Source organism: Sapajus apella, unplaced genomic scaffold, assembly GCF_009761245.1.
Source record: "Sapajus apella isolate SASKATOON/1434 unplaced genomic scaffold, GSC_monkey_1.0 scaffold160, whole genome shotgun sequence".
Taxonomy (NCBI): Eukaryota; Metazoa; Chordata; class Mammalia; order Primates; family Cebidae; genus Sapajus; species Sapajus apella.
In genome coordinates this window covers 2,350,432-2,373,861 of record NW_022437100.1, presented here as the reverse complement: position 1 = coordinate 2,373,861, position 23,430 = coordinate 2,350,432, and the positions used below count along the sequence as shown (strand labels likewise).

Below are 23,430 nucleotides of genomic sequence, written 5' to 3'. Positions count from 1 at the left end.
GTCAACAGTGGAGCTCAGTGTCTGGTTTTAGAGCCCTTGTTCTTCATTATCAACTCTAGACCCTTCTGCAGGGGTCAGACCTCACTCACCTTCAGGAGAGTGAGAAAGACAGGCGAGGGCAGTGCCTGTGCTAGTCACTGTCCTGGGCCGTTTCTGCCTCAGAGCCCCAGATTGAGAGGGATGGAGGCCAGTCCTCAAGGCTTGTCCTGCTGACTGGCTAGTCAGGAGACCTGCCGCAAGAACTTCACTGCTGCTGATGATAATAACTGACACTTTATTAGATACTTGCTAGGTACATATTATCCTATTCAGTCTTCAGTCCTATGATGGAGGCTGTATACATTCCCCAGCCTTACAGATAAGTAAACAGAGGCTCAGAGAGATTGAAGGACACAGACCCAGGCAAATCCCTGCCCCCACCTTCAGCCTCATTGCCGCCCCCCCAACCCCCGCCACACACCCTACAATGGTACAGAAGGCCAGATGCTCCCTAAACACACTTCCAGCTCTAAAAAGTCTCTGAAATAGGTCAGGTGTGGTGGCTCACACCTGTAATCCCAGGACTTTGGGAGGCTGAGGCTGGCGGATCAGTTGAGGTCAGGAGTTTGAGACCAGTCCGGCCAACATGGTAAAACCCTGTCTCTACTGAAAAATACAAAAATTAAGGCTAGGTGCAGTGGCTCATGCCTGTAATCCCAGCACTTTGGGAGGCTGAGGCAGGCGGATCAAGAGGTCAGGAGATCGAGACCACCCTGGCTAAAACAGTGAAACCCTGTCTCTACAAAAAATACAAAAAATTAGCTGGGCGTGTTGGCAGCACCTATAATCCCAACTACTCAGGAGGCTGGGGCAGGGGAATCACTTGAACCCAGGAGGGAGAGGTTGCAATGAGCTGAGATCCACACCTCTGCACTCCAGCCTGGGTGACAAAGCAAGACTCTGTCTCAAAAAAAAAAAAAAAAAAATTGCCAGATGTGATGGCACATGCCTGTGTTCCCAGCTGCTTGGGAAGCTGAGCCAGGAAAGTAGCTTGAACCTGGGAGGTGGAGGTTGCAGTGAGCTGAGACTGTGCCACTGCCCTCCAACCTAGACAACAGAGCGAAACTACTTCTAAAAAATAAGGAAGCACAGAGCTGAGTTCTTGCTTGTGACTTTAGACTCATCACTTTCCTTCTCCTTGCCTCGGTTTTCTTGTCTGTAAATCAGGCAGGAGGAGCTAAGTCCCCGCCCCCTTAGGCTCTACATTCTGAGTTCTTGGACAGATGGCTTCTAAATAGGGATTATGTGGGTGTAGGTGTGTTTACGGGGGGTTATATATGTGTGCCGCCCTGAGCCCCTTCCACCCACTCCCAGAACAATGTTTCTCAGGGAAATCTGCAGATAAACACAGCGGCTTCGAGGATCTCTTGGTGTCTTTTCGAAATCCCATTGGTTGTCTTTGCTTTTCTCTGACATTGCTGCCCATTTAGAAGTTTCTGCCCAGTGGGGACTGGTTCCCCTGACCCTGCCTCTTTGGCAGTGAAGAGGGCTTGGGAGAAGGGATGGCTGGGAGCTTTGGAATGTGGAGAGAGGGCTTCTGCGATTGACCTTTGGTTGGAGGATGTGGACTCACATTGCCTCCCCTTCCCCAGTGTCCCCTCCAGCCCCAAGAGCGCTGCAGCGTGGAACATGCTCTTGGTAAAGACTCCAGGGCCAGATCACCTGGATGCAAATTCCAGCTGTCACTTGAGAGTGCTGTGACCTCAGGCAAGGTGCTTAACTTTCTCAGCCTCAGTTTCCTGTGTGTGAAATGGAGTTGTGAAAGCCTGTGGGGGCTGGGCACAGTGACTCACTCCTGTAATCTCAGCACTTTGGGAGGCAGGCGGATCATGAGGTCAGGCAATTGAGACCATCCTGGCTAATATGGTGAAATCTCATCTCTATTAAAAATACAAAAAAAATTAGCCGAGTGTGGTAGCTCACGCCTGTAGTCCCAGATACTCGGGAGGCTGAGGCAGGATAATCACTTGAACCCGGGAGGTGGAGGTTGCAGTGAGCCGAGATTGGACCACTGCACTCCACCTTGGGCAACAGAGCGAGACTCTGTCTCGAAACAAACAAACAACAATAACAACAACAACAACAAAAAAAAAACACACAGAAAAGAAAGAAAAAATAAAGAAAGCCCATGGGACTTGTTTATCTTGCATTCAAGATACCTAAAAGGTCATAGATCTCACTTAAACAGACACAAATCTTAAGTGGACATCTCAATGAAAATTTATGGGTGGATACACCTGTGAAAGCACCAGCCAGATCAGAAATCAGAACACTTCTAGCACCCCCAGAAGGCTCCCTTGTGTCCCCCAGAGACAGCAGTCCTCCAAAAGCAACCGCTATTCTGGCCTCTGTCACCGTTGTCAGTTTTGCCTGTGTTTGGACTTCATACAAATGGACTCAGACAGCTGTGCTCCCTTCTGTCTGGCGGTTTTTCATTCAATGTCACGTCTGTGACGTCCAGGCTTGTTGCATGTACCCACAGAGGACTGCTATTTTCATTGCTGTGTGGTGTTCCGTTGCACGGACGAGCCCTAATTCATTTACCCATTCTTCTATGGATGGACATGTGGGTTGTGGCTGATTTACAAATAAGACTGCTGTAAACATTCTTGGGATAACTGTTGGTGGCTGTCAGCCCTCATTTCTCCTGCATCAAGCCGCAGCAGTGGGTTGCAAGAGGGGCATATATTTAGCGTCGGAAGGTACAGCCAAACATTTCCCCACAGTAGCTGGGAGAGTTTACACGCCCACCCGAATGTAAACCTCACCAAACTTGGTATGGTCATTTTAAAAACATTTCCGTTTTGGTGGGCGTGTAGTGCACTCACTGAGGTTTAATTTGTACTGCTCTGATGATTCATGATGTTGAGCACCTTTTCTTATGTTTATTGGCCATTTTGTAAATCTCTGCCTGTAGGAGGTGGAATGAAGTCAGAGGTTGGTGCTCCTCACAGAGTGAAGAAGGTGGGGCAGGGGCAGGGGCGTCTCCCCAGGACAGTCTTGGGCTCATCATACCCTTGGAACCCTGGGAACAGGGATAGAAGCAACCAACCCAAGGTGGGAGCACTGATGTGATTCCATAGCCCTCGCTTTACTCCAGGGGAAGCTGAAGCTCAGAGAGGTTGAGGGACTTGCCCACAGCCACAGGGGCTGAGCCAAGACCAAACCAGGATTTCTCACTGAAGTGGGCTAGGGGTGGGGGGCCTTCCATCTGTTAAGGATTTGGGGCTGGGGCCCAGAGGGCCTTATCTTGAATGTAACATAAACCTCAAACTAAACAAGCCCCACAGACTTTTTTTTTTTTTTTTTTTTTTTGAGACGGCGTCTCGATCTGTTGCCCAAGCTGGAGTGCAGTGGCGCAGTCTCGGCCCACTGCAACCTCCGCCTCCCAGGTTCAAGTGATTCTCCTGCCTCCGAGTAGAAGGCGTGTGAACAGGCAGGGCCTCCACAGAACTCCCAGCTGGGCTTCTGGAAGCAGCAGCGTCACAGAAGGGACTTGAAGGGAGGAGCAAGGGGCCTGGTCTGGAGGGGTATTTAAGCACAGTTTAGGGCCTCAGACCCAGGAGGTACACGGCCAACCCCATCTCGGCTCCCTCTTCCTCGTCCCCCTCCCTGTTTGTCTTCTTTCCTTCAGCTCCGAGTTGGCCTTAGGAGATGAGGAAGATCAAAACCACCCTGTCCTCTGCCCATCACTCACCTGCTCCCTGCCTAGGTGAGAGGAGCTGGGCCTGTCCCTGGAGAAAGGCAGCATGGTAGCATGGGGCTTCTCTAAGAAGGCTTCTTGACCCCAAACTTCCACCCTGGCAAAACCTGGTGGCCTGACCATCCCAGAACAGCCTCTGCCTCACCACCAGCTGGGAGCACCACCACCTGTGGAGGCATGGGGGCCATATTTGCCTTTGGGGCCATAGCACCTGCCACTTGGCAAGAGGCAGCAGCTCACCCTCTGCACCAGGCCCCTCGAGGGCCTTACAATTGAATCTCACAAGAACTATAGGATTATTACTGTCTGCGTTTCACAGTTGAGTAAACTGAAGCTCAGAAAGGTTCAGAAGCTTGCCCACCTCACTCAGTTGACGTTTCCACCCAGGCAGTCTGGCTCCAGGCCCTGTACCAGGACGCACGCTGCTCTCCTGCCTCTCAAAAATAGCGAAGAATAATAGTAATGGTGACAACCATGTACCACCTCTTATGGTTGGCCACACTTCATACCTGTTCTTTCATTTCATCATTATTTGTATCTCCAAATGTAGGTACTATTATTACATTCATTTTACAGATGACGTCATTGAGGGCCAGAGGGGTTAAGCGGCTTGCCCAAGGCCACAGATCTAGTCAGCGAGGAGCTGGGAAATGACGCTGGCCAGTCTAACATGAGAGTTTGTGTCCAACGCCATGTTGCTGCGGCACACATTGATGGATGGATGGATAGGTGGATGGGTGGGTGGATGGATGGATGGATGAATGCATGGGATGGATGGATGGATGGATGAATGCATGGGGATGGATGGATGGATGGATGAATGCATGGGGATGGATGGATGGATGCATGCAGATGGATGGATGGATGCTTGGGGATGGATGGATGGATGCATGGGGATGGATGGATGGATGGATGAGTGCATGGGGATAGATGGATGGATGGATGAATGCATGGGGATGGATAGATGGATGGATGGATGGATGGATGCATGGGGATGGATAGATGGATGGATGAGTGCATGGGGATGGATGGATGGATGGATGGATGCATGGAGATGGATAGATGGATGGATGAGTGCATGGGGATGGATGGATGGATGAATGAATACATGGGGATGGTTGGATTGATGGATGGATGGATGGATGGATGCATGGGGATGGATGGATGCGTGCATGAGTGCTCTGCAGCCCTGCCAGAGAAGCTCTCAGGGCCCTCTTCTCTCTCTACAGAGCTTCTCAGTTTAGGCATCAGAGAAGCTGCCATCTGGAGGGTGAGCAGGCATTGGGCAGAGGAGGAGTGGAGGTGGGAAGAATTTTCTTGGAGAAGGAACTGCATGTGTGGAGGCCTTAGGATGAGAAGGAGTTTGGGGCAGTTGAGCAGCAGAGGACTTTCAGTGGGCGTGACCTATGTCCTGTCAGGGTGAGGACTAAAGCCAGAAGGACAGGGACTTGATTGGCAGGGAGAGGGGGCTGTTGAAGGATTTTCAGCAGGAGAGCACTGTGGCTGGACTTGCCTCTGGCCGCTGTGTGAAGGGTAGAAGTGGAAGCTGTAACAGAGTCCAGGGGCAGCAGCCAGAACTAGGGAGAAGCCCAGGAGCTGAGGGAAGCTCTGGGTAAGATGCAGGGTTTCATTCAACCATTAGAGTCTCTACTTTCGGATTTTTTCCTTGTTTTTAAAAGAAAATCATTGTCCAGTGTTTTTAAAAGAAAATCATTGTCTGGTGTTTCAGATGGACCTGGGTAAATACTACTACCCAGGTCCCTGCCCAGGCTCCAGAACCAAACTTTTCCAATCAGCTGATTCCTGTCTGGAGTCTCCCAAACGCCAGCCACAACCACACACCCCCAAACGGCCACCACAGTCCCGAATCACTGTTGATCTCTCCCACGCATTTCTCATTTCTCATTTTTTCACCTTGTCATGTGCCTTTTAAACCACACGGCACATCAAGTTGAATGTTTTACAGCTTTATATCAATGATATTCAGCTGCTCTGTAACTTGTCTCTTCTCTCAATATAATTATTCAACAAAAAGATTTCAGGCTGGAGATGGAAAAAGGTGAAGTCCTTCAAGAACTCTTTAAAAATGGCCACTACGCCCGGCCTAAAAAATGTTAGTCACTGCTGGGAGTGGTGGCTTATTATAATTTCAGCACTTTGGGAGGCCAACGCAGGTGGATCACCTGAGGTCATGAGTTCGAGACCAGCCTGGCCAACATGGCAAAACCCCGTCTCTACTAAATATACAAAAATTAGCTGGGCATGGTGACAGGCACCTATAATCCCAGCTATTCAGGAGGCTGAGACAGGAGAATGGCTTGAACCCAGGTGCTGGAGGTTGCAGTGAGATAAAAGCACACCCCTTCACTCCAGCCTGGGCAAAAGAAACTCCATCTCAAAAAAAAAAAAAATTGTTAGTCACGACACTAATAGTAGACACATCTGTGATACTTCCTATGCCTACAGCACACTAAGAGCTTTCTATCTATAAACTCAGTCAGTCCTCACCGAAATGCTGTGAGATTTATTATTTTACCATTTTGGGCCAATGGGGAAACTGAGGCATCGCACTCTTACCTAACAAGGCCACTCAGCTGGTAGAGCCTAGGTGTGAGCCCCAGCAGGACTCAGAACTTGGGGAATGGTTGGATGGGGGAGGTGAGGAGCCATGGTCCACACTGCTCCCCCTCCTCCTGAAGGCTGCTCATTTTCCACCTGGCCCTGCTGCCCCTGCGATCTGCCCCTGGAGAGGAAGGTGGAGTGGCAGGATGGGATTTCTCTGAGAAGGCTTCCTGACTCCAAACTCCCACCCTGGTAAAACCTGGTGGCCTGGCCATCCCAAAATGGCCTCTGCCTCACCACCAGCTGGGAGTACCACTACTGGTGATCTTGGGCAGGAGCAGCTGTGCAGAGGGTAAGACCCTGACCCTCAGTAGACCCAGACCAGCAGTGTAAGCCTGAGGAATGGGGTCAGGTTCCAAAATCAGGAAGGCCAGGTAAGAGTTCTGGCTCTGCAGTGTCACAGCCCTGTGCACAGCCTGTGGGCTATGCAGAGGGTGGGACCCTGACCCTGGGGTCCTGCACCTGCCTTCTGCTCCCGGCAGCAAGGGAACAGCCCCTGGGTGAGGCTAAGGTGGTTGGGGGCCTCCCCGCATCCCCCCAGCCTCAGTCGCTCCACACTGGCAGGACCCTCCTATCAGGCTCCATTTGTGAAGCTATCATGCACCATGGTCTGACACAACCTTCTGGACCTTCTAGACTTCCTGTGACCATTAGAACCTCTCCTGCTTGCCTTCGAGTTAGGCAGGGCATCTGACACTGGGGCCAATTGGCCGATCAACAAACAGACCCAGGCCATCTGTGTGGGCCTGAGGAATGAGCACAGATTCCAGGATCAGGAAGGCCAGGCTGGAGAGCTGGCTCTGCAGAGTCACAGGTATGTGAGCTCAGCCAGGCACCTCTCAGAGCTTCAGTTCCCTCCTCTCTCAGTGGGCCTCCCTATGTCCCCAGGCTGTTGAAGCGGCCTAGAACTGTTTGCACAGAGCTTCCCTAGTGCGGGGTCTGGCGTGCAGCGGGTGCTCGGGTGCTCGAAGGAGACAGCTGCTGCTGTTAGCATTCTGATTGAGTGCTAATGAGCCCGGCACATTAGTGGCTGAGCTGGGCCTAGAACAAGGGGCTCTGGCTGTAGGCCCAGCACACTTGCGCCAAACACCACCCTGGACTCCCAGCGGGACAGGCCACAGGTTCCCAGCCTCCACCTTCCTGCCCCAGCAGGAGCTGAGAGGGGGTGCTGGCGTCATCCTTCCCCCGATCATCTTAGGTGAGGGGCCAACTTGGCATCAGGCCGGGAGCCCACGCGGCACAGCCTGCACCCACAGCAGATGGGAAGTGGGGGTGTGGGAGTCGTGTTCTTCTGATTCAGACACTGGGACGAGGAGGGGCTCACACACGATCAGCAAGCCCACCTCCTCCATGCCCTTCCTGGCCGCTGCAGAGCCGGAGGCTCTGACAAAAGAACAGCTTGAGCGCACGCCTCCCCAGCCTGCACGTTTCGCCTCGAAACGTCGGCGTCTGTTTAAATAGCCTCGACGCCCTGTTCTTTCTGGCAGGTCTTCCTCCCTCTGTTATTCCTGGCAGGTCTTCCTCCCTCTCTCCTTTTGCTGGAGAGAGGCAGTGCTGGCTCCAGGTGTATCGGCTTGGCCCAGCCCCATTGCCATAGACAATTCAAAAGGACTCCTGCCTCAGTTTCCCATATGTGAAATGGGGATACAAAGAGTGCCAGCCTCAGCGAGTGGCTGTGAGGATTCATGAGTAAACGCATGCCAGTGCCAAGGATGGGCCTGGTGCGCAGCCTCACTCAGCACGTGCCCCTCTGGCCTCATGCTTGGCATAGAGAGGGGTGGGGAACTGAGGACAGAACAGTGCCTGGGACCAGGAAGGCCCTCCCCTGGCCATTCCAGCCCTGAGATTAAATGCACCCTGTGAGCCGATTGTCTCAGTCTAAGGCTTCGTGGAAGTCCATCGGTCTCAAACCCAGTGGGTAGCTGAACCTGTCACCCTGTGGGCCATCCAAGTCACTTGAAAGCTCTGGAGGTAATGAGCATCCCCATCAGCTAATGTAGTCAAGCCCCCCAGTTTGGTTTTTTTTTTTTTTTTTTTTTTTTTTGAGACGGAGTTTCGTTCTTGTTACCCAGGCTGGAGTACAATGGCGCGATCTCGGCTCACCGTAATGTCCACCTCCTAAGTTCAAGCAATTCTTCTACCTCAGCCTCCCGAGAAGCTGGGATTACAGGCGCGTGCCAACATGCCCAGCTAATTTTTGTATTTTTAGAAGAGATGGGGTTTCACCTTGTTGACCAGGATGGTCTTGATCTCTTGACCTCGTGATCCACCCGCCTCGGCCTCCCAAAGTGCTGGGATTACAGGCGTGAGCCACCGTGCCCGGCCCGGCATTACACTTTTATAGTCCGTGAGGGCCTGTCACTTGTCCTCCCATCCTTCCATCTGTTCTGGGAATGGACAAGAGGAAGCCTGTTTTACCCCCCACACACTTTTTTTTTGAGACTGAATTTCGCTTTTGTTGCCCAGGCTGCAGTGCAATGGCATGATCTCGACTCACTGCAACCTCCACCTCCCGGTTCAAGCGATTCTCTTGTCTCAGCCTCCTGAGTAGCTGGGACTACAGGCATATGCCACCATGCCCAGCTAATTTTGTATTTTTAGTAGAGAAGGGGTTTCTCCACATTGGTCAGGCTGGTCTCAAACTCCTGACGTCAGATGATTCACCCACCTCTGCCTCCCAAAGTCCTGGGATTACAGGCGTGAGCCACCACGCCTGGCCCACGCTTTTTTTTTTTTTTTGTCTCACTCTGTTGCCCAGGCTGTAGTGCAATCATACGATTATGACTCACTGCAGCCTCAGCCTCCCAGGCTTAAGCAATCTTCCTGCCTCAGCCACCCAAGTAGCTGGGGCTCCAGGCATGTACCACCATGCCCGGCCAATTTTTGTATTTCTTGTAGATACGGGGTTTCACCATGTTGCCCAGGCTGGTCTCGAACTCCCAGGCTCAAGTGCCTGTCTTGGCCTCCCAAAGTGCTGGGATTACACACATGAGCCACCATGCCCAGCCTGTCCCCACTTTATAGGAGGGGAAACTGAGGCTTTGTAGTTAGTCTGTACCAGAGCCAGAGTTTGTAGGCACCTTGGCAGACGAAGCCCTCAGGATAGCAAAAATGAATGTAACTGGAGAGGCCAAGTGCACTGTGAGGCTCCTACATCCATCCCATGCCCGCCTTCACCTGGCCTCCACCCCAGCCTGGTGGGCCAAGTTGGCATCTGCGTGGATGGGCAGCCACAACTTCTCACGCAGGACATGGAAGGGGATAATGGTGTCCAGAGTCCCCCTCTCCCACTGCTTCATGGGTCCCTTTCCAGAGCCAGCCTGGACGACCTCAGGGACTTGCCCCATCTTACAGCCTGGAATGGAGAGAGGTTGATCCTCAGCCCCTCCCCAGTGCCAGCAGAAGACAGGGGTTGCTGAGTGTGAGTGGCACCAGAGCCCCTGCCCTGTGAAGCAACCTCACCTTTCCCGTGGGAGCCAGGGGACCCGTGGGACAGAGAGGGAATTGGGTTTCTGGAGAGGCTGCCTGGCAGGTGCCAAGAGAGGCTGCATGGCAAGTGATGCAGAGGGGGCGGGCGAGCGGGACTGCTAGGCTCAGATCCCACTCTGCTGCTGCTCCTGGCATGATCTTGGGTGACTCACCCCAGTTTTCCTGCCCCTGAAATGGGGACACTAGCATGTGAAGCAGATTCAGAGACAGAATGTTTACGAGGTGTCTGCTGGGGCTCAGCCGGCAGTAAGAGCATCCCATTCAGTCTTCCCACCTATCCTATGCACCCAAAACCATGCCCTCAGCTCCCACTGAGGGCCAGGCTCTGGGCACTTCCCTTACACATCATCATTTAATGCTGACCAGTGCTGGAGGCTGAGCATTCCAAGTGCCCGTCTTATAGAAGGGGAAAAATTATCCTGGAGGTGTTAGCCCACCTGCCCCCATTCTCATGGTGCAGTGGCAGAGTTAAGGGCCGGTCCCTCAAACTCCTGAATGCAAAGTTCCATTGCTTTCCACACTGGCAGCTCCCAAGTCTCAGGCACTGGGCATGGCAGTGGTCCTTTGCCCCCAGCACTCTGACACAGGGGACACACTTCTCCCCTTGTCACATGGCTAGAAAACAGGCACAGAGAGGTGAAGGAGGAGTGCGCAGCTCAGAAGGAATACGCGGCCCTCAGTCAAGCAGCCACCAGGGTGCTCAATGTCACCCAGCAAATGACTGACACGGCCATCGGCTGGGCAAGGGATTCTATGCTTGTCCCAAGCTGCAAGGCCATCCCCTTGCAGCTTAGGAAGCTCAGGAAAGGTGGGGTTCTTGGTTTTCTGTTTTGCCTCCAGCCTCGACTTCAGCACCTGGGGCAGTGCCCAGCACAATGGGGGTGCCCTCTGAATGTTTGCTCAGTGATGGAATCACAGAATACAGTGAGTTCTTGTCTGGGGCCTAAGCTGGGAGCAAGGAACTGACTAAGCAAAAACTTCCCCGGCCTTTGGGGAGTTCGCAAGGATCAGGCCTGGTAGTGGGTACCATGGAGGATGGGGAAGGTTTAATTTAGCTCCTAGCAGCTCATTGAATTATTAATCCTCTACTGACGTTTCTATGACGTCTGCCACAGACTGTCCCCTTCAAGAGTCTGGGCCTGTGGCCTCACCTGCCACCCTCCACCCCAGAAGGGCCTTCTTCCAGCAGGAGAGGGGGAAGGAAACCCTCCTAGCTCCTGTCCCAGTTCTGCTGCCCATGGGGTCTTAAGATTGGTCTGGCATGTGGTGGGGAACTCTAAACACTTGGACCTCATCCTGGGCTGGATGAGGGGTGTCAGAGCCTACCCTGGAACACTCTGCCCTAGACAACAATTGCAATAAGCAGGCTCTTGTTTATTGATATTTACTACTTAGTCTTCCCCACAACTCTGCAAATAGGTGCAGCTCTCTTTTGAGAGTTCAGAGAAGTCAAAGAATTTTCTGTGAGTCACATAACAGATTGGTTCCCGAGCTGGTTTTGAACTGTGGCCTGTCTGACTCCAAAGTATATGATTTTAGCCACCTGCCACCCTGTTATGGTCAAGGCACTGAAGCCTTGCTCCAGAAGTCCCTGGTTCACACCCCGGGTGGGCCCAGTGGCCACATAGAGCCTTTTGCAGAGGACCATTCTAGGAAGCTTGCTGAGTGAGGGAACGAAGACTAAGACAGTCCGCCCCTTTACCAGCCCATCAGCATCTACCCTTACTGCTATGAAGGGCTAGGGTGGGGCACTCAGCTTTGACTGCACCCTGGAACCACCTGGGGGACCTTCACAGCACTCATGGCCAGGCCCCACACCCCCGCCATGGGCTGAGCTGTCCTCGAGGGCAGGGGAGAGCTCTGCCTGCTGCTCACCGTCATGCACCAGCACCGGGAACAGAGCCTGCCAGGCACCCAGGATGCATCTGTTGCCTGCTGTTGGCATTGTCATCCCCATTTTGCATACTGGGGAAGCTGAGGCTCCCCTGCAGTCACTGATCAGGGGTGGCAGCCATCTGAGTGTCCCAAGCCTTTCCTTCCTCCCCCCAATTGACTTCTCTTTCTCTGCCCCATGAACAGCAGGAGCTCCCGGCCCGTGTGAACCTCTCAGCTGCCCCAGCCCCAGTCTCTGCTGTGCCTGCCGGCCTGCACTCCAAGATGGACCAGCTGGAGGGGCAGCTGTTGGCCCAGGTGCTGGCACTGGAGAAGGAGCGCGCTGCCCTCAGCCACAGTGGCCACCGGCAGCGGCAGGAAATGGAGAAGGAGTTGGACGTCCTGCAGGGTCGCGTGGCTGAACTGGAGCACGGTGGGTCCTGGGTCCTGAGTCTTGTGGAGGGCATTGGAGGGATCCTCAGAATGACAGATCCACTCAAAAAATATATCCATGCTCCCCCAGAGGCTAACATGGACGGACGGGAGGGTTGGGAGGAGGCTGTGGAAAACAAGATGAAGAGAATCATTCGGGGATATGATTATAATTATCAGCATTATTAACAGGTCTCCTTTTCTGGCATTTACTGTGTCCTGGGAGTGTGCTAAGTACTTGACACATCTGCTGATTTAATCTTCACAGTTTTCACAGATGAGAAAACTGAAGCTCAGAGAAGTCAAGTGTCATGCTCAAGGTCACACAGACAATAAGTGGTGGGTCTAGACCTCAAACAAGGGTCTGACTCCACAGTCACACATTTAACTACCCACGAAATACCATTTTCAATGAATCAGTCAGGATTTTATTTAACACCTGTGCTTGGCACTGCCAAGGGGTCAGAGAAACACAACGGGCAGGGTACAGGTATGAGCATAAGGAGACCTGGCTCCTGGTTGCATATCTGTCTCTGGCTGGCTCTGTGACCTCAGAAGGTCACATCCTTCCCCAGGCCTCAGTTTTCCTCAGATCTCATGATTTCTCAGGGACCTTTCAGCTTTGAAGTCTTGTGAGGACTACCCTTAAGAGGCTTACAGACAAGTTGGGGAAAACAGGGGAAATGATGAGCAGTTAGCTGGGACCTACTTAGATGTGGAGTGGTTCAGGAGAAGAAAATACAGGGCTGGGTGCAGTGGCTAACGCCGGTAATCCCAGCACTTTGGGAAGCCAAGGTGGGTGGATCACCTGAGGTCAGGAGTTCAAGACCGGCCTGGCCAACATGGCAAAATGCTCTCTCTACTAAAAATACAAAAATTAGCTGGATATGGTGGTACATGCCTGTAATCCCAGCTACTCAGGAGGCTGAGGCAGGAGAATTGCTTGAGACTGGGAAGTGGAGGTCGCAGTGAGTCAAGATTGCACCACTGCACTCCAGCCTGGACAACAGAGGAAAATCTTGTCTCAAAAAAAGAAAAGAAATTCAAATCTAAGCTGCTTCCTAGAGGAGGCGACCTCAAGCTACTTTTTAAAAACAGAGATGGGGAGCAAATTTCAGAATGAAGGGGCCATAGCAGGGGCACAGCTGCAGCAGAGGGACAGGTCTGGTGGCTCGGGGACAGCATCCTGGCTGGAGCACAGAGACAGGAGAAGTATTCTCCAGCCCTCCTCAGTCCTGCCTCTGGCCCGTCTACCCTGGGTCTCCAAGGGGGCCAGGGGAAACAAGTTTAATTTGTTGAAGGTCACATGGCTGGGAAGTGGGGGAGGCAAGATGTGGTCTCAGGACGTCTGAGGTCTAGAGAGCAGAGAGGCCCCAAAGGCACCGGGCATGCAGCAGGTACCCTACGAGCTGTTAGGCTTCATTCTGAAGTGTGCCCTGTGCACCCACCCTTTTCGGCGTCCACCGACCTCCACCACGTCTGCCTTGCCCACCCTCAGGGTCCTCAGCCTACAATCCCCCAGACGCCTTCAAGATCAGCATCCCCATCCGCAACAACTACATGTACGCCCGCGTGCGGAAGGTGCTGCCCGAGCTCTACGCATTCACCGCCTGCATGTGGCTGCGGTCCAGGTCCAGTGGCCCTGGCCAGGGCACCCCCTTCTCCTACTCGGTGCCTGGGCAGGCCAACGAGATTGTGCTGCTGGAGGCGGGCCATGAGCCTATGGAGCTGCTGATCAATGACAAGGTGGGTGTGGCCAGCAGGGAGGGCTGGTGGGGTGATCCAGGAGAGCCCTCTCCATACTGGGCTCTCATTCTGTTGCTCATTCTCCTGCTTTGCATATTCAGCACACATTAAATGCCTACTGTGTGCTGGGCTGGGCTCTGGGAATATAAAGACAAGCCAGACACGGGGCTGCCTGAAGAGAGGCTGTGTCTACAGAGGCTCTAAGTGTTGTTCCATTTTACAGAGGAGGCAAGTGAGGCTCTTGGAGATCCAGTGACTTCCCAGTGACCCAGCTATGGGGCAGGGCTGAGGTATCTGCCTCCAGGGCCCTGCTCATCCTCCTGGACTTAAAGAGAAGGGAGGTACACAGACCTACCTGGGGATGGAGGGAGGAAGGGAGTGCCAATGGCCTGCTCGTTCCTTCTACTCACCTGAAGCCAACCCCTTGGGCCCTCCCCCCTATGGAGAGTAGAAAGGTGTTATGCTCAGACTCTGGGTCCCTAATGCTGGTTTGAGTCTTGCTTCTGCATCTTCACCACAGTCTACTAGTCATCTACCTGCCCTGTGTCTCAGTTTCCTTATCTCTAAAGCAGGAATGATAAGAGCCCTTGCCTCTTAGGGTTGTAGTGAGAAGTGGCCTAACTGCATGTGGAGGTCTTTGAGCAGAGCCTAGCACTGAGCAGACATCAATAACTGTGAGCTATTTTTATTATACCAAGCACTACGCTAATAAGCAGTTTACTCACATTATTATCCTTGACCTTCCCAACTGCACTCATTATCCTCATTTTGCAGATGGAGAACCTGAGGCTCAGAGAGGGGAAATAATGCACCCTGGCTACACAGCTGCTGGGGTGTGATGTGATTCAGGGTCTTGGGCTTCAGAAACCACCTCTTAACCCCTCCCCTGTTCTTCCCTTGGCCCAACCATCTTCCTCATGCCCAGGCCTCCCTCCCCAATCCCCATCCCTCAGACTGGCTGGAAGGCAGGACAAGGACAGGCCTTGGCTGTGGAGAATGATGTGGCAGGAGCATGGTGATTGAGGGAGGAAGGAGGGGAGCATCTTATCACTGTCATTCACTCCTAAAGTTCCTCCCCTGCCTGCCACATTGCTTTGGGCCTTGCAGACATGGTGGTCTACTGATACCCCCCTGGAAATGCAAATACCGTGTATTATACCCACCTGTGACCAGCCCACAACACATAGAGCCATTAGGAGTGGTTGACACCTATCAGAACCCAGCTTAGCAGAAGGTGCATTTCATAGCTTTCTGGAGGAGGAGGAGGAGGAGGAGAAAGAGGAGGGAGGGAGGGCCCAGGGAGCAGTGACTTTCCCTTGTGGCCCAACAAACTCTATGACCATCGACCACCGGGATGGCTGGACTACATCTAGATCCTGCTGCCCTTTATCACCCTCTCACTGCCGTCCTTGCCCAAGTTCAGCACTCAGTTCTCATTAGAAGAAATTCAGCACCCTGGACAGGGCACCGCACAGCATTGTATTGGGACTCGGGAATCCCGAGAGCCAATCTCACAGACTGCTCACTGTTCCCCTTTTATTCCAGCCTCTAAGCCTTTACTTCTGCTGTGCCCACCACTTGGTTTGCCTAGCAATGGAATGGTGGCTCCATTGTCCTTCCAGATGGGTTTTGACATGGCTTCTATTCTCATATCCCCTCTTCCTCTGGGCCTGGCAGCCTCTGTACCTCCCATAGGGCCTCCATTATTTTGTCATATAGCATTGCCCGGTCCTTCCCTTCCTGAAGACTCAGCTCATTTAAGGCAAGGACCAACTCCACACCCCTAGTGTCCACAACAAAGCCAGGGACCATGTAGGCCTCAGAGAATGTTACATTAAATTGTGATCTCAGCCCAGGCAAAGTGGCTCATGCCTGTAACTGGGAGGCCGAAGAAGGTGGATCACCTGAGATCAGGTGTTCACCATGTTGACAGGCTGGCCAACATGGTGAAACCCCGTCTGTACTAAAATTACAAAAAAAATTAGTCGGGCATGGTGGTGCATGCCTGTAATCCCAGCTACTCAGGAGGCTGAGGCAGGAGAATTGCTTGAACCTGGAGATGAAGGTTACAGTGAGCCAAGATCACACCACCGCACTCCATCCTGGGCAACAGAGTGAGATTCCATCTCAAAAAAAAAAAAAATGTAATCTCAGAAATCTTACCAGATGAGGGAGCCCTTTGGGAGCACCAAATCCACAGACAGCAAGCACCTTTCATCTCACAGGCCAGCTGTAACCCATCAGCAGTGGCTTCCCAGAGCCCTGAGCTGAATCAAGGCTTGTGATTGATTGGCTATGTCTGCCCTGGGTCGAGGAAGAGGCCGCAGCTGTAGATTTGCCATCCCTTGTCTGACCTTTTCACTTTACAGATGAGGAAACTGAGGCCCAGTGAGGAAGGAGCAGCCTCCCCAGGTCACACAGGGGTTGCTGGCAGAGCCAGAACCAGATGCTGGAGCCTGGCCTCTGAGTCTGAGGTTCATTCTATCCCTGCCAGTACTTCTTGAGCCCCAGCTGTGTGCTGGGTGCTGTGTGAGGTGTTCAGAGGAGGTTGAGATTCTGAGACGTCTCTCCACCCCGATGACCTTAATGAGCCTGTTGGAGAGTGAATGAACTACTTAGTGGCAACTGAAAACCAAAACCAGAGAGTCCCTTGTGATCTGGTTTGGTCTTTGAGGAAAGAGGAGAGAGGAATCGAGGAAAGACACTGGTCAGGAGGATGGAGAGGGCCAGGCCTGGGGTCAGGCCCTGGAAGGATGGATGTGGGTCTCCCTAGCCCTGCCCCACTGCCTCAGCCTTGGGCCTTGGGCCTTGGGGCACCTCTGACCTGGGGCTGGGGGACCTGTGTCCAGGTGGCCCAGCTGCCCCTGAGCCTGAAGGACAATGGCTGGCACCACATCTGCATCGCCTGGACTACAAGGGATGGACTATGGTCTGCCTACCAGGACGGGGAGCTGCAGGGGTCCGGTGAGAACCTGGCTGCCTGGCACCCCATCAAGCCTCATGGGATCCTTATCTTGGGCCAGGAGCAGGTAAGACTCAGGCTGGTATTGGAGCTGGACCTCCCCATTGTGCAGATGGGCAGACTGAGGGCCAGAGAGATCAGAGACCTACCCAAGGAACTAGAATCTTGGAGGTGGGGCTAGAGCCTTGGGGGTGGGGCTTCAGTGGGGACGAAGGTAGCTTCCTCGGGGACAAGAGCCTGACTGAGCCAGCCTGTCTTTTCTCCTCCCTCACTCCACATCTCTTCTTTCTCTGCTGCTGTCTTGGCTCAGGATACCCTGGGCGGCCGGTTTGATGCCACCCAGGCCTTTGTGGGTGACATCACCCAGTTTAACCTGTGGGACCACGCTCTGACTCCAGCCCAGGTCCTGGGCATTGCCAACTGCACCGCACCACTGCTGGGCAACGTCCTTCCCTGGGAAGACAAGTTGGTGGAGGCCTTTGGGGGTGCAACGAAGGCCGCCTTCGATGTCTGCAAGGGGAAGGCCAAGGCATGAGGGGCCACCTCATCCAGGGCCCCTCCCTTGCCTGCCACTTTGGGGACTTGAGGGGGGTCACATTCCCTCCTCAGCCTGCCCACGCACTGGCCTTCCCTCCTGCCCCACTCCTGGCTGTGCCTCCCGTTTCCCTTCACCTGTACCCACACCTCCAGAATGTCCCGCCCTGCGAGCGTGTCCCCTGTCCCCACCCGGGTGGAGAGGAGTGTCTCAAGTGAACAGTGGGAGCCTGCCCTCCTGGCATTGCATTGGAATTGTCTCTTACCCCACCCCTCCCTGCCCATCAATTGCATCTGATTTCACTAATTCTGACAGCACCCCCCGTAGGGTAGGGTTGTGTATGTGTAAAGAGGTCAGATGCTTTCCAACATGACACCCAGAACATCTTCCTTTACGCAACACCCAAAGATCTTGGCATCCCCGCACTTCCTGGGGTGTTATGATCCCTGGGCATACACCCCTCTATCTCAGTGGTAGGGATGTCTGTCCACCCCCTTGTCCCCCATGCATCAGGCCCAGCAGCTTCCTCTTCAGGGCCACAACAGGCTGTAGAAGGGGATGAAGAGGATACTGGAGGTCACACTCACCCTCCTCCCTCTTTCCACCAGCTGCCAGTCAAGGGCAGTGGGATCTCGATGGAGCCACCCCCACCCCACCCGCACCTCCCTCTTCCTCCTCTTTCCTCCTTTCTTTGTGTGTAGTGGTTTGAATGTTGGTTCCATGCCTGGCCCAGCCCCACCTCAGTCTCCAGGACATTCCTTTCCCAGCTCCAGCCTGGAGGGAAGGGGACAAAGACCCCAGAAGGACAAAGGGCTGCAGCCACTCCTTGTGCTCACCCATATCGATGGCCACTGGTATAGTCATCCCTTCCCCTCTGTGCCAAGGATGGGACCTGGACCACTTCAGGCTGGGCTGGGAGCGGCCCTAAGGCAGAGGCCTCATGGCCCAGGAGACCCCGCCTCTGGCAGAGCCACATTACCTACCCCGTGCATGGTCCTGGAGCAGGAGGGAAGAAGCTGAGAGGGTGGGGAGAAGCACAAAGCAGAGGGCAGAGCACTGGGTGAGAGAGAGGAGCCCTTGGTTCCTAGCCAGCCCTGCTAATGTGCTGTGTGGCCTTCTGTATGTTCCTGACCTCTCTGGGCCTGGCCTTCCTCATTCCTGAGCTGAGGCCCTTGCTTTGGTCATTTGCTCTCCAGACTGGGTGTGAGCTTCTCTGTGAATCCAGGTGGACAGGTGGGGGAATGCCCTGGTGATCCTGGGCTTAGCAGGGGTGGGTCCTGGGACTCAGCAGTAGATGGGATGAAGCCAGTCATGGGTTAGGGTCAGCAGAGACTCAGAGTTAAGGACAAGGTTCAAGGCCGACTAACCTCATGCTTGGATTGTAAAAAAACAGCTCCCTCTGGATCATCCCAGCCTGGCACCCCTTGCCTGTCAGAGAGTGTCTCAAAGAGCTGATGGCTTCCTTGTCCCCTTGAGGCATTGCCAGCTTCCTCAAGAGAGTGTCAGAATCTTAGAGCTGAGAGGCCAGGCACGGTGGCTCATGCCTGTAATCCCAACACTTTGGGAGGCCAAGGTGGGTGGATCCCTTGAGGTCAGGAGTTCAAGACCAGCCTGATCAACATGGTGAAACTCCATCTCCACTAAAAATACAAAAATTAGCAAGGTGTAGAGGCAGGCCCCTCTAGTCCCAGCCACTTGGGAAGCTGAGGCAGGAGAATCGCTTGAACCGGGGAGGTGGAAGTTGCAGTGAGCCGAGATCACGCCATTGCACTCCAGCCTGGGCGACAGAACAAGACCGCATCTCAAAAAAAAAAAAAAGAATCTTAGAGGTGAGAAAAGCCACCCTGTCTAGCACCACATCTGCTTGTTAGAAATGGTTCAGGGAGAACATGTGACCTGCACAGGCTCACAGGGCATGATGGGGCAGAGCCAGGACTAGAGCCCAGGGCATCTGACTCCCTCTTCAGTGCTCTTCCCCTTCCATGCTGCCTGGCCCTGAGGACCTTTGAATTCAGTCTACACCTAAGCAGGTGGACACCTGAGAGGTCAAATGCTTTCCAACATGACACCCAGAACATCTTCCTTTACGCAACACCCAAAGATCTTGGCATCCCCGCACTTCCTGGGGTGTTATGATCCCTGGGCATTTCGGCAGAATGGAGACCTGAGGTGTCCCTCTTGTGCTAGTCACCTACCAGGTGTCTGAGCAGCTGCAGGCTACCTGGCTCAAGTGGGCACTGGTACCTCTTGCCTACTTTTTTGTTCCCTGTCTGTCTCCACTCCCTGAGGCCACTTAGCCTGAGACATGACGCAAGAGCTGCAGGCCGGGGGGTTCAGTGCCGTGGAAGCTCCTCCAAGACACATTGCCTCCGGTGCCCAGATGCTTGCTTCCATTTCGAGAACATAAATAGATTGCCAGCCCCTCCGGTCCAATCCCACTGGAAGAAAAGGTGATGTCGGGCTTCCACCAGACCCGCTGAGACCTAGGTTGCCATGGTAACAGCCAATGACATCAACCCAAGTGCTGGGTCAAGTGTCTCATCATAATGGCACTGTTGCTGGGGTGATGGTAGAATTCAGAACCTTGATTTCAGTGACGCCAAGCTTGATCTGTTTCTGTTATTGTCTCGAAGAAGGTAGCTCTTATGGAGGACGTGGGAGAAGGATAGGGTCTTAACAGGGAGGTGGCGGCACTTGCTGGGTCACTTGGGCCCACCCAGACACACAACCCCAGGTCCTTTATGCTTGTCTCAGTGAAGATGAGGGTTCTGACGCCTGAGCCTTGTTCCCATGCCACATCACCCACTCAGCCTCCCAAAGGGAACAGGAACACGTTTCACCAGTATGCCACTGTTTGGGTCCCACTTTTCCTATCTTCTGCTGCTCCTGAGTGCATCCAAGCAGACAGAGAAAGAGGAACCAGACGTGGCACCCAGTCACATCCTGTGTGCTCCTGGCTGATAACCACAACGGAGCCTATGTTTGTCCTGCCATCTGACACTGCACCGAGTGTGGCTCAGGCACCGTCCCGTTGATCCTCACAACACAGTTCTGAGTCAGGACATTCTTGGCTCCATTAGACAGGCGAGGAAACGGGCACAGAGAGGTGATATCATCTGCCTGGTGTCAATCAGCTAGCGAGTGATTGAGCCCAGATTTCAAACCACAGGGGGTTTGAAACCAAAGGTCCGGGGGCTGAGTACCCCCTTACCTGTGTAGAGGTCCATCTGGGCACCATTGCTCCCATGTGTTCCGACCCTGTTCTCCAGCCCACAGGGCTTGAAGTGGAGGAACAGAGGCAGGGGGTGGGTCAGCCCTGGGGCCAGGGTCCCCTTGGTGAAGCCGTGCCAGGGGGATCATTTGCTTCAGGGAATGTGTCCCTCCCACTGTGGGCCAGAGCTTCAGCCTTTCTCTAGCTCAGCTGGAGTTCACAGGAGAATCAAAAAAGAAAAGGAAGCTGAGCATCTCCTGAGGGTCCTGGGCAGGGAAGGGGAGGGAAATTGCTGCTCCTCCAACTCCTGCTTGGAGCCAAGCCCTGCGCCAGGTGCTTCCCAGCTGTTATCTGCCAGATCTTCCCATCTTGTGGCATGTGGTGCTCCCACCGACATCCCAAGGGGACCAGTTCCCTTGCCACAACTTTGCATGAGCTGGGACCACAGATTTGGGCAGGAAGCGCTCCAAGAGAAGGCCGAAGCGCTCGTTTTTACAGATGAGGATGCTGAAGCCCGGGGAGGGGTGGGACCCTCAAGACCACCCAGCTGGACACGGGAGACTTGAGCCCAGCCTTCTGACTGCGTTCAGCCCTCTCTAGGACACAGCAGCCTCTCCCCAGCACTGAGTCGCCCTTTCTCTGTGCATCCCAGCACCCTTGGCCTGAGTAAACTGGGAAAGGGGCTCCCTGCCAGAGATGGGATTACTCTCTTTGCCCTTTTATTCCAGCTGCCTGCCACTCCAGACCCCACCTCCCACCCTGATCCCCTGACTCCTGTGTGGGGAAGGGGCTCACATGGGGCCAGGACGAGTGTGAATGAGCATGTCAAGTTGTCCGACACTGTGACATTAATGCACCCTACTGACAACTCCTCCCCAGCCTCGCCCCTTTCTCCTCTCCCTGTTTTGTACATAAATTGACATGAGCTGCAACGTGTGTGCGTGTGCGTGCGTGTGTATGTGTGTGTGTGATCTGTGTCATGGTTTTGTTACCTTTTTGTTTTTGTAAATTTGAATGTTCAAAATAAACATGCTGTTTACTCTGAGGCTCTTCTTTGCAGGGATGGGGCTGCCCTGTAGGGGAGGTGAACGGGAAGGAGGGGGATGCTTTGGACAGGGCAGCAGGGAAGGGCAGAGGAGGTGCCTGATCCTGGAAGTACCAAAGCCACACGCACCCCTAAATAGGCCCCCAGCTGACAAGTTCTGCCTGTTCCAGGCTCAGGCACACCCCATTTCCCAGGATTTATGCAGGAAGGATGTAAAGAATGCAAGTCCCACATGGAACGTGTCCCAGTTCTGTTAATTGGGCTTCGGCCTCATTCCCAATACCCCGTCCACACCATGTGCTCCAGTTCTGGGATCCGGGTCCCTGACTTGCTTCCTGGAACCCAGTCTGTCCCAGTCACTTGCCTGGACCCCCAGTGTTTCATCTCTTGGAGTCCTAGGGAGGGGGGCATGGGTGAGGTATCCTGGTTGTTGTATTTCAGCCGTTCCCTTCCCCACACTACTCAGACTCCTCTGACATGTTTGGCCTCTAGACTGGACTCTAAGACCAGCATCAGGCTCGGCTACCCCACCCCACCCCTACAGCACCCACCCCATCCTTAAGAGGGTCGTGAACTAGTCCCCAGCCTACCCTGCACACACCATCTTAGAGACACAAAGGCTTCATCCTCCTCCTCTATCAATACTATCACTGTTCTTGGTTGGATGTTGATCTCAGATGATCACGGTGAAAAGTCAGGGTGCTGGCCAGGGGTGAGGGGATTACACCTGCAGGACAGGGCTTTCCAGACTTTTCCAAAGCTTTCCAAACTTCCAACAAGAGTAGATTCACCACATGAAGACCAGGGGGTAAACTATCCCTGGAAGTGGCACTTCAAAACAGGGAAACTGCACTTGAAGTCTGCTAAATTATCTGAAAAATTCATGCACTTTTCCATTCTACTCCAGAATGAATCCAGATTTGTTTTAAAATAAAAGTATTTTAATTACCACTGAGCAAAATTAAGCTGCAGGCAGCTACGCCTTGTTTATCCTCTGTTGCACCAGTTTACTTGCAAACTCTGTCTCCCTCTGTCCCACTCAGCTGGCTAGGTCCAACCCTGGTGAAATTCTGCTGTGCACCTGCACAATTGAACACAGATGTGAAAAAGCATGGGTTTTGGTGTGTGTTGAGTCTCATTTTCTTTTCTTTCTTTCTTTTTTTTTTTTTTTTTTTTTTTTTTTTTTGAGATGGATTCACTGTGTCCAGGCTAGAGTGCAGTGGCTCAATCTCAGCTCACACTGCAGCTTCCACCTCCCAAGTTAAAAGGATTCTCCTGCCTCAGCCCCCTGAATAGCTAGCTGGGACTACAGGCACACGCCACCATCCCTGGCTAATTTTATTTTTGTTTGTTTGTTTGTTTTTTAGTAGAGACAGGGTTTCACCATGTTAGTCAGGCTGCTCTCGAACTCTTGACCGCAAACCTCAAATGATCCGTTTGCCTAGGCCTCCTAAAGTACTGGGATTACAGGTGTGCCTCACTGTGCCCAGCCTGACTCTTATTTTCACTCTTTTGCCGGAGATCTCCAACCCTGCCCTGCAATCTCAGTACACATTCCTTGTTTGGCGTCTTGCTCTCCAAAGTGACTGTATCATATCCCCTCTCCTCAAGTCTACAGCCCTCCACTCCCAGCTCTGCACACTCAAAGATGGCCTTGCCTCCTAGTTCATTAAGAAAACCATTAGTTCAGTCTTCCCCCATCACCCCACCATCAAGTCTGCCTGCAAACCCGCACTGTACCCGGATTTTCTGGCTTCCCCCAGTCACTCTGAAT

At 53.3% G+C, this 23,430-nt stretch overlaps 1 protein-coding gene across 1 annotated transcript in view; it reads left to right on the top strand.

Annotated features, from left to right (window-relative positions):
* The window catches only part of NPTXR (neuronal pentraxin receptor), a 43,236-nt gene extending 21,583 nt beyond the window's left edge, over positions 1-21,653 (top strand). The window contains exons 3-6 of the mRNA XM_032266724.1: positions 11,933-12,158; positions 13,656-13,903; positions 16,753-16,932; positions 17,176-21,653. Coding sequence (XP_032122615.1) covers positions 11,933-12,158; positions 13,656-13,903; positions 16,753-16,932; positions 17,176-17,400 — 879 coding nt within the window. The 3' untranslated portion in view covers positions 17,401-21,653. The remainder of the gene's footprint in view (positions 1-11,932; positions 12,159-13,655; positions 13,904-16,752; positions 16,933-17,175) is intronic.
* Positions 21,654-23,430: the final 1,777 nt, after the last annotated feature.